This window comes from Bolinopsis microptera, chromosome 2 (genome assembly GCF_026151205.1).
Source record: "Bolinopsis microptera isolate Bmic1 chromosome 2, MBARI_Bmic_1.0, whole genome shotgun sequence".
NCBI classification, from domain to species: Eukaryota; Metazoa; Ctenophora; class Tentaculata; order Lobata; family Bolinopsidae; genus Bolinopsis; species Bolinopsis microptera.
The window spans coordinates 5,195,227-5,207,759 of NC_087073.1; the positions used below are offsets into that span (position 1 = coordinate 5,195,227).

General features: G+C 36.8%; 3 protein-coding genes across 3 annotated transcripts in view; 1 reads left to right on the forward strand and 2 right to left on the reverse strand.

Moving 5' to 3' along the window:
- The window catches only part of LOC134811732 (large ribosomal subunit protein eL18-like), a 60,539-nt gene that overhangs the window by 1,533 nt on the left and 46,473 nt on the right, over positions 1-12,533 (reverse strand). The gene's annotated exons all lie outside the window — the stretch shown is intronic.
- LOC134811730 (N-alpha-acetyltransferase 25, NatB auxiliary subunit-like) lies at positions 387-6,383 on the reverse strand. The gene is made up of 18 exons (XM_063818764.1): positions 6,304-6,383; positions 6,024-6,109; positions 5,674-5,812; positions 5,308-5,426; positions 4,854-5,028; positions 4,506-4,692; positions 4,282-4,386; positions 3,786-4,009; positions 3,429-3,641; positions 3,133-3,229; positions 2,875-2,971; positions 2,622-2,774; positions 2,171-2,339; positions 1,722-2,023; positions 1,390-1,552; positions 1,172-1,257; positions 862-1,047; positions 387-744 (listed from the first exon to the last, which is right to left on the reverse strand). The coding sequence occupies exons 1-18, from the start codon at positions 6,353-6,355 to the stop codon at positions 619-621; spliced, it is 2,679 nt and encodes an 892-aa protein (XP_063674834.1). The 5' UTR covers positions 6,356-6,383; the 3' UTR covers positions 387-618.
- On the forward strand, positions 7,297-8,721 carry LOC134811316 (uncharacterized). Its single transcript, XM_063818091.1, has 4 exons — positions 7,297-7,387; positions 7,674-7,792; positions 7,991-8,132; positions 8,320-8,721. The coding sequence occupies exons 1-4, from the start codon at positions 7,346-7,348 to the stop codon at positions 8,446-8,448; spliced, it is 432 nt and encodes a 143-aa protein (XP_063674161.1). The 5' UTR covers positions 7,297-7,345; the 3' UTR covers positions 8,449-8,721.

Below are 12,533 nucleotides of genomic sequence, written 5' to 3' on the forward strand. Positions count from 1 at the left end.
AGTACAACCCGATAAAAAGGATTAAACATCCCTGGCCCTGGTGGAGCGGTTTTCAGTATTTAGGAGCAGGCTGCTGGGTGAGAAGTATTCCGAACCTCTGCTTGGTCAGGATCCTGTGTTTAGAGTATTTGTCATCAGGGCTGAATCTGGCTGGGTGAGCGGACAAGGTCGGTTTTCCGGAGGGAGCTAACTTCTTCAGAGTGTACACCCTCTTACCCTCTTCGTTTAGATAATACTGCAGATACATGCTAAAATGGTGAAAAGATCAGTTCGAAATAATTTTGAATAGTTCAATCGACTCAAAAATATATTTAGGGATTTCATTTTCTGACACATAGTTGTACGAATTTCCACTGTGACGGGATTCACGAAATAAAAGTCTAAGCTTGTAAAACGTACAATATGCAAAAAATAAACGACCAATTTGCCTTAAACATTCAATTACCATTCAAATAGATACGGGCTTCAATTATCTAAAATCATTATCATCATCACCGGAAATTCGACCCATTTTGCCGGACGGGTTCCTTATGCTTAACCGTATCATCTTTTCCATTTCACATAAAACAGGTACATATCTCATGATAGCACAATTCAGTGTTCGCTAATGTAGCTATCTCACGACTTAGGTTGCAGACGAGAGTGAAGAGAGTTGACTAAACCAGACATTTTCCCGATGATTCCGGACATTTCTTCTAGTGACCACTCCAAACTGCTCGTGATCCTACTGTCTACACTGTCATCCTGCGGAGAGATTGTGTATCAGAGTAACTAGGAGCACTATCTTTATTTGCCAGTAGTAGAGTGGATATAGTTCACGAGGGATGGGAAGTACAATTTTGGAAATATTTGTATAAATACCTTGTCGATGGTGAGATTGTCGAGTTTGTGTTTCATTGCAATAGAGTGACAGTCATCGCAGAGCAGTTTTATGTCAGCTAGAGTACTCTTCAAAGAGCTCATTACTCCTTCCACTATGCCGCGTTTCTTGCGCTGAATTCGCCCCGTAACTCCGCAACTTAGACACAGAACAGCGAAATATGCAGTCTGAAAATACCGTAAGTTATACTCTTTCCCTATAATGATAATGTGAAACCACCTTCAGTTCAATTATAAGAAAAGGGGTAGTTAACTATATCATTAAACTCAAAAAGACGAATTTTCTGGAAACCTGAATGAGCGAGGAGAGGAAGGGCAGTTTGGAGCTGTTAATCGTATCGTCCACTATCAACTCTTTCCTACTTAGCGTTATCAGCTCTGAAATGTTTTCATCTTATCATTTATTTGATATACATACTTTTAGTAAAGTGACAATACAACCAAGCTTGAAGAGGGAATGTGATGATATTTTCAAACCACAGATAACTGAAAGTTGTGAACAAGAATTACCTGAGATTTTGGATGTGACATTCTCTAGGTTGAATTGTGCTTGTTTGCCATGAATGCAATGCCGAATCAAGTTTGTTGCTTCAACAACTGTAGATGTTAACGTTTCTAGAAACAGCTTCCAAACGTTCATGCTCTGAGACATCATGAGATAAAGTGGGTACCCCTGTAAAAATTTATATCACATTAGGCACCCTTTCTGTAAAAATGTTAGTTAGAAAATTTCGAGTGGAAATAAATTCATATTGACTCCTGCAAGCTATGATTTTAAGTTCAATTATATATTTGAAAGTTCCAGAGCAACTTAAATGGATCGAATAAAGGACATCTCTAACCTCTAAAACAGGTAATTTTCCAGCTTTCTCCACGACATCAGATTGAAACAGAGCCACGAGCGTGTCTAAAGCTTCACTTTCTTTGCTGGTAGTCGCATCCTGTAGCTTAAGAAGTGAAGATAACATGAAGTGTCGCATGCTAACGTAGAGTGTGTCGTGAGAGTAGCTGGTTGTGGATTGAAGTGTCGCTATTTCTTGGTGTCTCGAGTCGCATACCTCGTTCACAGAGTAGTCACGGTTATCTACCAGATTATCTGCCTTCACACTTGTTATTTCTTCGCGGGTTGCCTCTAGTAAACTCTCTGAAGTAGTTAATTCTAGTTTAAGCCAAAAAGAATAAAAAGCCTTATTCCTTTCAAAACACAGCAACTATTTCCGAATCAATCACCGCATTTACTAGATAGTCTATAGTGCGTAAAAAAGGTATCTTTTCCAATTTTTCGAATTACCTATTTGATCCCAGGAGTTTGCGGAGGAAAGTACAAAGGACAGCCATAGTTTGTCAAGTAAAAAGACCGACTTAGACATGCTGTAAACTAGGCTCTTGTGCAGGTCGAAGAGCTCGGCAACTTTGTTGAACTTTCCACAGAGATACGACTTGACGATGTACTCCAGCACCTGAGAGAGCGTTACTTCATGACAAGTACTACAAAACCAATCCCTGATAAGGGTTACTGGACAGTACATAGTATTGCACATTCCATGAACATAGTACAATCTGCACAGAAGATGGGTAAAGATAGCGCGTGAGCCGCGCATGCGCGCGAAATTTGTTAGGTCAATGCTTGTAGGAGCGCCGTTATGAATAGAGAATGTCGCTGCGAGCTACAATAATGCAGCAAAATCTGAGAACCGCAGAACATGGCAAAATGCTGGAAAGGATCAGTTTTTGGTACCTACTTCTCTCTCATTGGTTCTATAAAAAGCTTCCATCTGTCTGGCTTGTTTGTCGGCTCTATTATATGCACCAAGTGGCATCAGACTAGAATACAGTATGTGTGCCAGTGAATCTAACTGTATAGATTTCGTATCCAACCCTTCGTAAACTTCAACCTGAATGAGCACCAATAAATATATGCAGCGGTTACCAAATGATTCAAATTGCACTCTAAAACTTTCAATTATATCCAAAAATAGAAGATAACTTACTTACTGCTGGGCCAATAGCGCCGAGATATTCGTATAACCGAGTAACGAGAAGACGACAGGCCGAGGCCTCTGGAAACTGCTCTAACTTGGTCATCAGCAACCTGGACAATAATTTTAAAATAAGCTCTTTAAATCTGAAATTAGTTTCCCAATCGGGTAAATTTAAATGAAATAGTTCTTTAAACTCTCCAGATGAGGGGAATATTTACTGATAATTGTTAACATCTAAGGATCTAAACTGTGCAATTCAGAATAGACTTACTTGATTGAGTCCACTATGTCAGGTTTGTTGCCCGAATCACATTTCTGCCAGGAGTAGAGGAGAACAAAAGCGTCTATGTAAGCACATCCAAGATCCCCTGATAAGAATTGGTAAACTTAACAATTAGGATAGATATGAGTATTGAATGATCGAATCACTTACAGATCGTATTAACGTAATACAAAACGAGGTACACAAACTAAAACCATGTAACAGGACTGGTCATGGTTATATCCCCTACCTGCAGCGAGGGGGAACAAACCTCTTTAATCGTGAACAATAACATATAAACAAACCTTCTAAAGTTATGTTATGAAAGTTCTTGATCTCCTCCAGCGCGATGAACTGCTGCTCGGATTCCAGAGCTTTATACTTGCCCACGTGATGGAGTAACATGTGGAGAGTGGCTAGTCTCTGCATCGCTTTAGTTCCGTTACTTTCCTTTACTGATACTCTGTACTCTTCTAGTATCTGTATCAACTCTTGTTTCTCCGCGTCCTTTAGTCGGTCTGAGAAAGTTCCAGAACTATGAGAATAATGTTGTAATCACAAAGATGATTTACTTATTAGATAAGCATGTTATATACATCATACATGTGACACACATGTATCAAATGAGACTAACGTGGCCAATTAAAACAAACAGTTCTCACCAATAATCACTCTGAGATCATCATAACAACAGAGCTTGTGTCCGAACTTCTGCACGTACTCCAGCACGAGCAGAGAAGGCGACGCAAACGCGCACATTTCAATATTTTGCTCCTTGAGCCTGACCACCAGCTCCGCTTTAGCTAGCTCCGGACCTCGCACTGGTCCTGCATCCTCGGCTACTTTCAAGAGTAGACCTGTCATGTCCTGAACACTTGTATCCGCTCTGAGGGGGAGTTATTGTGTAATAAGAATGTCAATTTGTAACGTAAAGTCTGATCAACTATTATGCAATAGTTGATCAGAGACTGGGATCAGAAAATTAGAAAGCGAACCCAGAGAAAATATTTGAACTTTTACGACGTCGTTGGAAACTACTCATGGAAACTTAACCAACTAACTAACTAACTAACTAACTAACTAACTAACTAACTAACTAACTAACTAACTAACTAACTAACTACCTAACTAACTAAAAACGGCAAACGATATGCTTACTTTTCTAGATTTACTTGAAATTCTGGATCATGAAGAGAGGTTGAGTCTGTTAAAAGTTTGAAGGACGTTTCAAAATATCCTCTGTAGAAATCGTAGCTGTCTGGCCTGCAGTTAAATATACGTAATGATTAGACATAATATACGATATAAAGATTGGAAATTCATTGTTGATAAATTCAGCACAAAAGTAAAATAGGAAACAAATAACGAGGACACTCACTTACTCAGCAATTAAAGCTTGTTTGTAAAGAATGTTGCATTTGTCGGTATTTCCCAGCAGATTATGATAATGTATCTTCATTCTGAGACGCTCTCTATCATCAATGATAACGTTCTTGGGGTCCCCCAGTTCCTCAACTGCTTTCTCATACATCCCCATTAGTTCTAATACCTCCAAATACAATCTGAAAACTGAAAGCACACGATCAGATACTATCTTACCGGGAATTCTTATCCAGTTTCTCTAATATTTACCGAGGAAGAATCCATGCTTAGCTAACTGTTTAATTTCGTCCGAAGTTGTATTTCCTGTGGAAATTATATCAAAAAAACTAAAGCTCAATTTGTCTCACCTTCCTCGGCCACTTCTTCAGACTTCTCCTTGCTCTTCTCAATAATCTTGACCGCCAGAGGAAAGCACATAACTTTACCCAGGTCAGGGTTGTCCTTACCCATGAATACGAGACTAACAGCGTTCCAGTAGCTGTACGCAGTGGTGGACGTTAACTTGTGTAACCGTGTTGCTATCTGGGAGGAGGCGGTTTAAAGGTGGTTAATTAGCGGGAATTATGTGTCAATCCGAACCCCTCAGGTTTGGAATCTTGCCAGGAGAGGGACTGGGATGACAGTGTGACATTCCGAATTTATTTTATACTAAAATGGAGAATAACTAAATAGCATCATTACGGCAATCAGTAAACTACATCCTGTATTGTGGTGTTCTAGAAAAATTAAAAATGTGTACTAGAAAATTAAAGATGAATTATGTACATAACTAAACAGTATAAAATGTAACTCGTTATGTACCTGTTGCTGTTTCTTGTACTCTTTGATTCTAACGTATCCCATAAAGAGTTGTGTTAACATGTCCTCACTGTTTGGAGTGTATTTTAGTGCTGTCTCGTACAGCTCTGGTATCAGTTCAGCTGCAAAGTTATTTTATCAAAATATGAAATCTTATTATACGGAACAGATTAGGGGTATTTAAGAAGCATGGTATAAAAGAAGCATGGTATAAAAGAAGCGTGGTATATAACGAGCCATAACATTTTGAAATCTGATCATATTGATATGTCAAAACTTAACCGGCTCAAAAGATTCTCCCTAATTAGTATAACTACTTAAAACACTATTAGCTTTTTAATTTTTTTAACTTTCGTGTAAAACACTAACGTTGTAAGAGTTCCTTGTAACAAACACTCATAGCTTGTAAAGTAGACTCGTCTAGTGGGAAATGGGACTTAACCTCCTCTAAGAGGGCAAGGGCATCTTGACATTTCATCAATCTCACCATAGCCAGCGCTTTCAGGACCTAATAAAACATTGACTTACAGCTCTGGGGATTGTGGCCTTTTTAAACATTGACTAATCTGTGACTTTCAATTTGGATAAATAGCGAAAGGTTATGATCTACAATTGTTCTCTAAACATGGGGTATATGAACGTGAGATAAGATCTTATTCCTGATTTCATTCAAATAACATTCTATAATCTACGATCCTTGCTATGTTATATTAGTTCACCTTGGCACAGTGGAAATCCTTCTCTTTTTTCAGGATCTTGTCTGCTCTTTGGATAGCTTGTTTGTTGTTGAGGTTGTCCAGCGCATCTGTTAAAATAAATTTAAATTATAAATTACAATTAAATTATCTGATGAAAAATCTCAGAAATCATAACATAAAATTAAATCTAATTGATCCATCCAACAAATAAGTTTACAAATAAACAAAGTAAATCAGTTGGGAAATCATAGAAAACAAAGCTAATAAGCAGACAATTAGTCTAATAGCTGAGATAACTCACCATAGAGCGGGCGTAGTTTTCGTTCCGTCTGAGGATCTCGTCTGTTTGCCATTACACTACCTTATCAATTGTGAAAGTTTAATTAATGATCGAATGATTCTTCAAATATAACACGGTATTAGGATTCAATAAGTTCATTTCGAAACATACTGAAAGAATACAAGTATAAACGACAATAAACGGGCATTTGAGTGGACAGTATTTGTTTCTAACACTGTGGATGATAACAGCTGATTTGTTATCACCTCCTACTTCATCTCTCTTTCTCTTTCTCTCTCTCTCTCTCTCTCTCTCTCTTTGTAATATCAAATAACTTAAAAATATGACCGTCCAAAATATCACCAATAAGACAAGTATTACTTAAGTGAAAATTAAATTAAAATTGCAAAATATTAACATGTCATAATTATTATATGCTATGTATAGGCTTTGCATAATGCACGTAACATGATGAGCAATTACACAGCACATGGTCGGGACACTTCGTAGTGATGTGCACCAGTCAGATTTAACTTAATCAATTACAAGATATTTTCCGGTGGAATGAAATAAAATACCCCTGTTGTCAAGGTTATCGGAGGCTCACAATGACTTTTGTTTCCAGGCAACCCCACAGTAATTGCTCTTCCTAACTCATATATCGGGTTCGTTACACATCCACTCTCATATTCTCATGCAGTTGACTTTCTCTGGTCACTCTTAAGTTTGCTACGCCATTTCTGTTTGATTGTGCTTCGTTCAGTTAGTTCGATATAAACTCCCTTAATTCTTTTGTATTAATTTTTAAGAACACAATAATGCAACATTTGCAGTGCTACCTTTAGGAATGCTTAGTTTAAAGCGACTTTAAAACGGACAACCGTAACGTATACTTGTATATGAAATACTTTGGTGTAAAGCACGATTGTGAGTAATATTGTTGCCCACTGAGTTAAGATGTCTTGATATTTGCGCCCTGTGTCACTGATACCTAGTCATGGTTATGATGTTATAAGTTTAACTTCATAAATATTTCCAATATAGATAAGACAACAGATTGAAAATGATGAAAAGAGACAAAGCTGGATGTAACCAAGTTTTTCAGGTAAATATTGAATATCTAGTGCGTTTTTAGATAACGTACTGTGTTCTAAAGACTGATTTCTGCAGCTGAGTTCCGTGTTCTCGATTATTACTTTCATTTGGATATAAATTTGTCCCATCAGTGAGCTAACTGATGAATTGCTGCCTCATTCCCAGTAAATCACCACATTAACAGCAAGAACACTTCGAGGAACCTTAAAAAACCAATTACAGCAGCCAGGTTTGTAACATTTAAAGATCGAACTTCATCTTTAAACTTGCAAGTCGCTAAATTAAACAAACCCTAGGACCAAATTTGGAGAGATTACATTGGTCGTGAGTGGTGGAGCACTATAGAGTGGCCCAAAAAATACGGATTTTTATCAGAGGAATCAAAGCTTCTCCAGAGGAACATTCTTCATTGTAGGTTAGTTTCCTGATCACCGTCAATAAGCTACCTCAGGGTTCTGTTAAGTTCTAAGCTGTTTTGTGAAATAACATGTGATATGAAATTAAAATTGTAGAGGTATGGTGAATAAGGGTACAATTTTATATGAGGTTTTACCATATAAATAGAAAAACAGAACTTAAAAAACACGACAGTCTGTACATGTATTGTTTACAGAAAAACGGGAGAAATGAACTCAGAAGCAAGCTCGGCATCTTCAAGCCCAGGAGATACTGAAGAAATTGCAGAGGCACCAAAAACCCAGCACCCACTCCCTACCTCTACTGCTCATATGATAGGTTGGACACTGTCAAAACAGGTGGGTCAGCTATAAAACATGTTGAAATTTAAAATACTGTAATTACAAAAAAGGGATGACTTTGCAATATAATCAAAAAAAAGATTTCCTATTTATATTGGTGTGATTTTGACAATACAATTAATAATTTCGATTTTTGAAATAAATACTGTATATAACAGAACTTAATTGTGATTGTTTCTTCTAGGAAAATCCGGAATATAAGAATGGCTATAGCTCCAATGTCAAGTACAGAAACTTCTTGGATCCCCCCACCAAACACGGAAGAAAGAAACTGGAAGAAACACTAGGAATTCCAGCAGAGGCAATGAACTAAGAACTACTGTCAATTCTACTCAGGATGTTTACCATAGTAACTTTATAGGTTTAGGATATGAGACTTTTTTGTCATTAATTTTAAGGTTGGAGTGGACTTTATAACAGATATCGTTTTAATTTCATTGAACACGAGTTCTTATCTATTTTAAACCTTGTCAAAGAAGTGAAGACTGCCCTAGGGTAGCTTTTATCTTAAAATATAATCACTTCTTATCAGTTCTTGTAAAACATTCTTTCACATCATAAGCAATTGATCAATTTTATTAGTTCATCGTCTCTGTTTGACTTAGCATGGGATTGCAATAAAAATATTATTTTTTGTCCAAATGCATGAATGGAACTAAGTAAAGCTTAAACGAAAATTATATATCCGACAAAAAATCCATCTAAACCTGCGTACCTGTAACCAATTATGTAACCATCACTGACTTTGAGACATCAACTAGCACGTGATTAGCACTATTTACAAGCTATACATGTATAGGTGTGAGTTAAACTCAACCACATGTTAACCAATTAGCACAAATCATCCTATTAAGGGCACCATCCTTTATTAGGGTGATTCAGAATTTCCCAACAAGAGAACTGCAAGTTGTTTGGGGATTAAAGCTATCCTTTAGATCATTCCAAAACAGAAAAATATGACTAAGATCATTCTTAAGAGTATGCCCAGGCCAAGCCCATATTTTTGCATGAGCCTGATTTTTTGATACTCTAATTGCATAACTAAATTATGTAAAATATTATTCCAGAACTATGTAATGCACATACCTTACGAGACATATTTAAATAGTACAAAAAAACATATTTTCACCTATTTTCCTTAATTATGACTTAATTGATTTACTATCGATATAGTAAGTTATAAATATGATTCATCATACAAATGAACACTAGTGTCCGATCATGAATTGCTTTAAGAATGTTCCATTATGAATAAAGTAAGCAAGCTCTGTCACCACTATATTGGCCACGGCGGTATAATTTTGGGAGTAGTGGAAGATTACAGACACTTAGTACAGGGAAATCCGTCTGAAAAAATCGATCTGCTGACACACGAAGCTTTCAGAGGATTTTTGACGTTTTTGAGTCCCATTAGGTGCCCTTTATGGCTGACCAACTTTTCCAAACTTTTCCACGTGGCTTAAGGCCACTTTTTGCCACTTTACCACTTTTTACCACCTTTCTTGTTTGTCGAATATCTTTAGTTGTGAACATCGTAAAATGTTGCGAATCAATCGAGTGTGTTCATATTATCAGGAAGAAAAACTTTTGTTCAAACAATTTTTACGTCAGATAATAAGGTAATTGGATAATTATCAATTAACCAATTAGCAAAATTCTAAAAAATTTTTATTGGCTAAAAATGATCGGAATAGCTTAAAACACGGAGAAAAGTAGTTTTTAGAAAAATTGTAAAATTTTTCACTTACATTTTTTTTTCGAGACTTCGAAAAATTTCGAAAATTCAAAATATTTTTTTCCGCCAAAAGTGATCAAATTGCATGAAACGCGGAGAAAAAAATTTTCAAAAAAACTTTAATATATTTACCAATATTTTTAGTTGGAGTTCAGTAAATCTCGGCAGATTTTAGTAATAATCAGGAATTACTAACTCTAAGTGGAAAGGTCTGAAACTGAAAAACGTTAAGTTTAACCATACGATCGCGATATAAGAGTTTCATAACTAATTACAATACAGCCTTATCGATTTTCACAGAAACTGCACCAATGGCACAGTCAAGATCGAAACGATAGCATGCTGTACTGTCATTTTATTGATTTCAATGATGAATCAGTGGGGTTAAGATAATCACATTTGTAATAAATAAAACCTCTCTGTACCGTCAATTGTGCTAATCTAAACCGGCCTACCTGTATTACCAGACCTCTTCTTTTCCTCAACAATCAAACCGAGTTGTTCATATCGCATTTGGTGGGTGATGTAAACTGAGTAGTAATACATATCGAGCTATATTCAATCACAATACGACACAGTACGTGTATATTATATGGCTCTTAATGAGGTTTATGAAACGCTTTATACTGTGAGAAACCCGGTATAGAGAGGTTTTACAGTTTATCACGAAAACGTCTACTTGGTCTCATGGCTCATTTACAGTTCGAAGAAGGGCAAGAACAGATCAGGGAAACTGAGGAACAGCCAGGTCCAGGAAGCAAGTGTAAATACACCTTCCAACATCTACTGTGACTGTTTTGTATTGTACTGCATACCGCAATTCATTTGCGGGATACCTCAAATCACCCCCATATGTCAGGGTCAGCTAAAAGTAAAATCAACAAGGGTAACATACGGGAAAGGGTAAGATTTAGATACGAGTACAGTGTCGGGCAAGGGGTAGTAAAGAACCGGTAATAATTAATTCAGTGAAATGTTCCACGAGAGTCAGGATATTTTGGAAATTGCTAATAGAGACAGATCCTGATCAGGAAGGATTGTTAATGTGACTTATTGAGGATATTGATTTGAAATCCGGACGTCGTGAAGTAAAAATACAGGTTCTTCCCGCAGGATATTCGGGGCCCATGATGATCAGCCCGGGATTAATGTGGGACAGATCGAAGACTGACAACTGAACCCAATTGAATCTAGTTCCCACTAACTAATCAGCTTAATTGGTTAGGGTTAGGGTTAGGGTTAGGGTTAGGGTTGGGGTTAGGGTTAGGGTTAGGGTTAGGGTTAGGGTTAGGGTTAGGGTTAGGGTTAGGGTTAGGGTTAGGGTTAGGGTTAGGGTTAGGGTTAGAGTTAGGGTTAATCTAAATGTCTAAATTGGGTTCAGTTGTCCGGTAGCCCGCTCTTGCGAGTTGACATTCTAAGCTTTCTGGTCTTTTCTCGCCTTCTTTGAGCTGTCAAAGAGCCATGAGACCAAGTGGACGTTTTCGTGATAAACTGTAAAACCTCTCCATATCAGGCCTCTCACGGGAGAAACGAGAAGTGTACGGTATAGAACGTTTCATATATAATAATAATATAATATACACGTGTTGCATTGTGTCGTATTGTGATTGAATATAGCTCGATATGTATTACTACTTAGTTTACATCACCCACCAAATGCGATATGAACAACTCGGTTTGATTGTTGAGGAAAAGAAGAGGTCTGGTAATACAGGTAGGCCGGTTCAGATTAGCACAATTGACAGTACAGAGAGGTTTTATTTATTACAAATGTGATTATCTTAACCCCACTGATTCATCATTGAAATCAATAAAATGACAGTACAGCATGCTATCGTTTCGATCTTGACTGTGCCATTGGTGCAGTTTCTGTGAAAATCGATAAGGCTGTATTGTAATTAGTTATGAAACTCTTATATCGCGATCGTATGGTTAAACTTAACGTTTTTCAGTTTCAGACCTTTCCACTTAGAGTTAGTAATTCCTGATTATTACTAAAATCTGCCGAGATTTACTGAACTCCAACTAAAAATATTGGTGATTTAAGTATTCTTGAAACGAAAAATTGACTAAGTTTTTTTGAAAATCATTTTTCTCCGCGTTTCATGCAATTTGATCACTTTTGGCGGAAAAAAATATTTTGAATTTTCGAAATTTTTCGAAGTCTCGAAAAAAAAATGTAAGTGAAAAATTTTACAATTTTTTCTAAAAACTACTTTTCTCCGTGTTTTAAGCTATTCCGATCATTTTTAGCCAATAAAAATTTTTTAGAATTTTGCTAATTGGTTAATTGATAATTATCCAATTAACTTATTATCTGACGTAAAAATTGTTTGAACAAAAGTTTTTCTTCCTGATAATATGAACACACTCGATTGATTCGCAACCTTTTACGATGTTCACAACTAAAGATATTCGACAAACAAGAAAGGTGGTAAAAAGTGGTAAAGTGGCAAAAAGTGGCCTTAAGCCACGTGGAAAAGTTTGGAAAAGTTGGTCAGACATAAAGGGCACCTGATGGGACTCAAAAACGTCAAAAATCCTCTGAAAGCTTCGTGTGTCAGCAGATCGATTTTTTCAGACGGATTTCCCTGTACTAACTGTTGGTTTTCTTCAAAGGCTCAAATTCAAATTGTTTACAAGATGAAACAGCTTATCAGGGA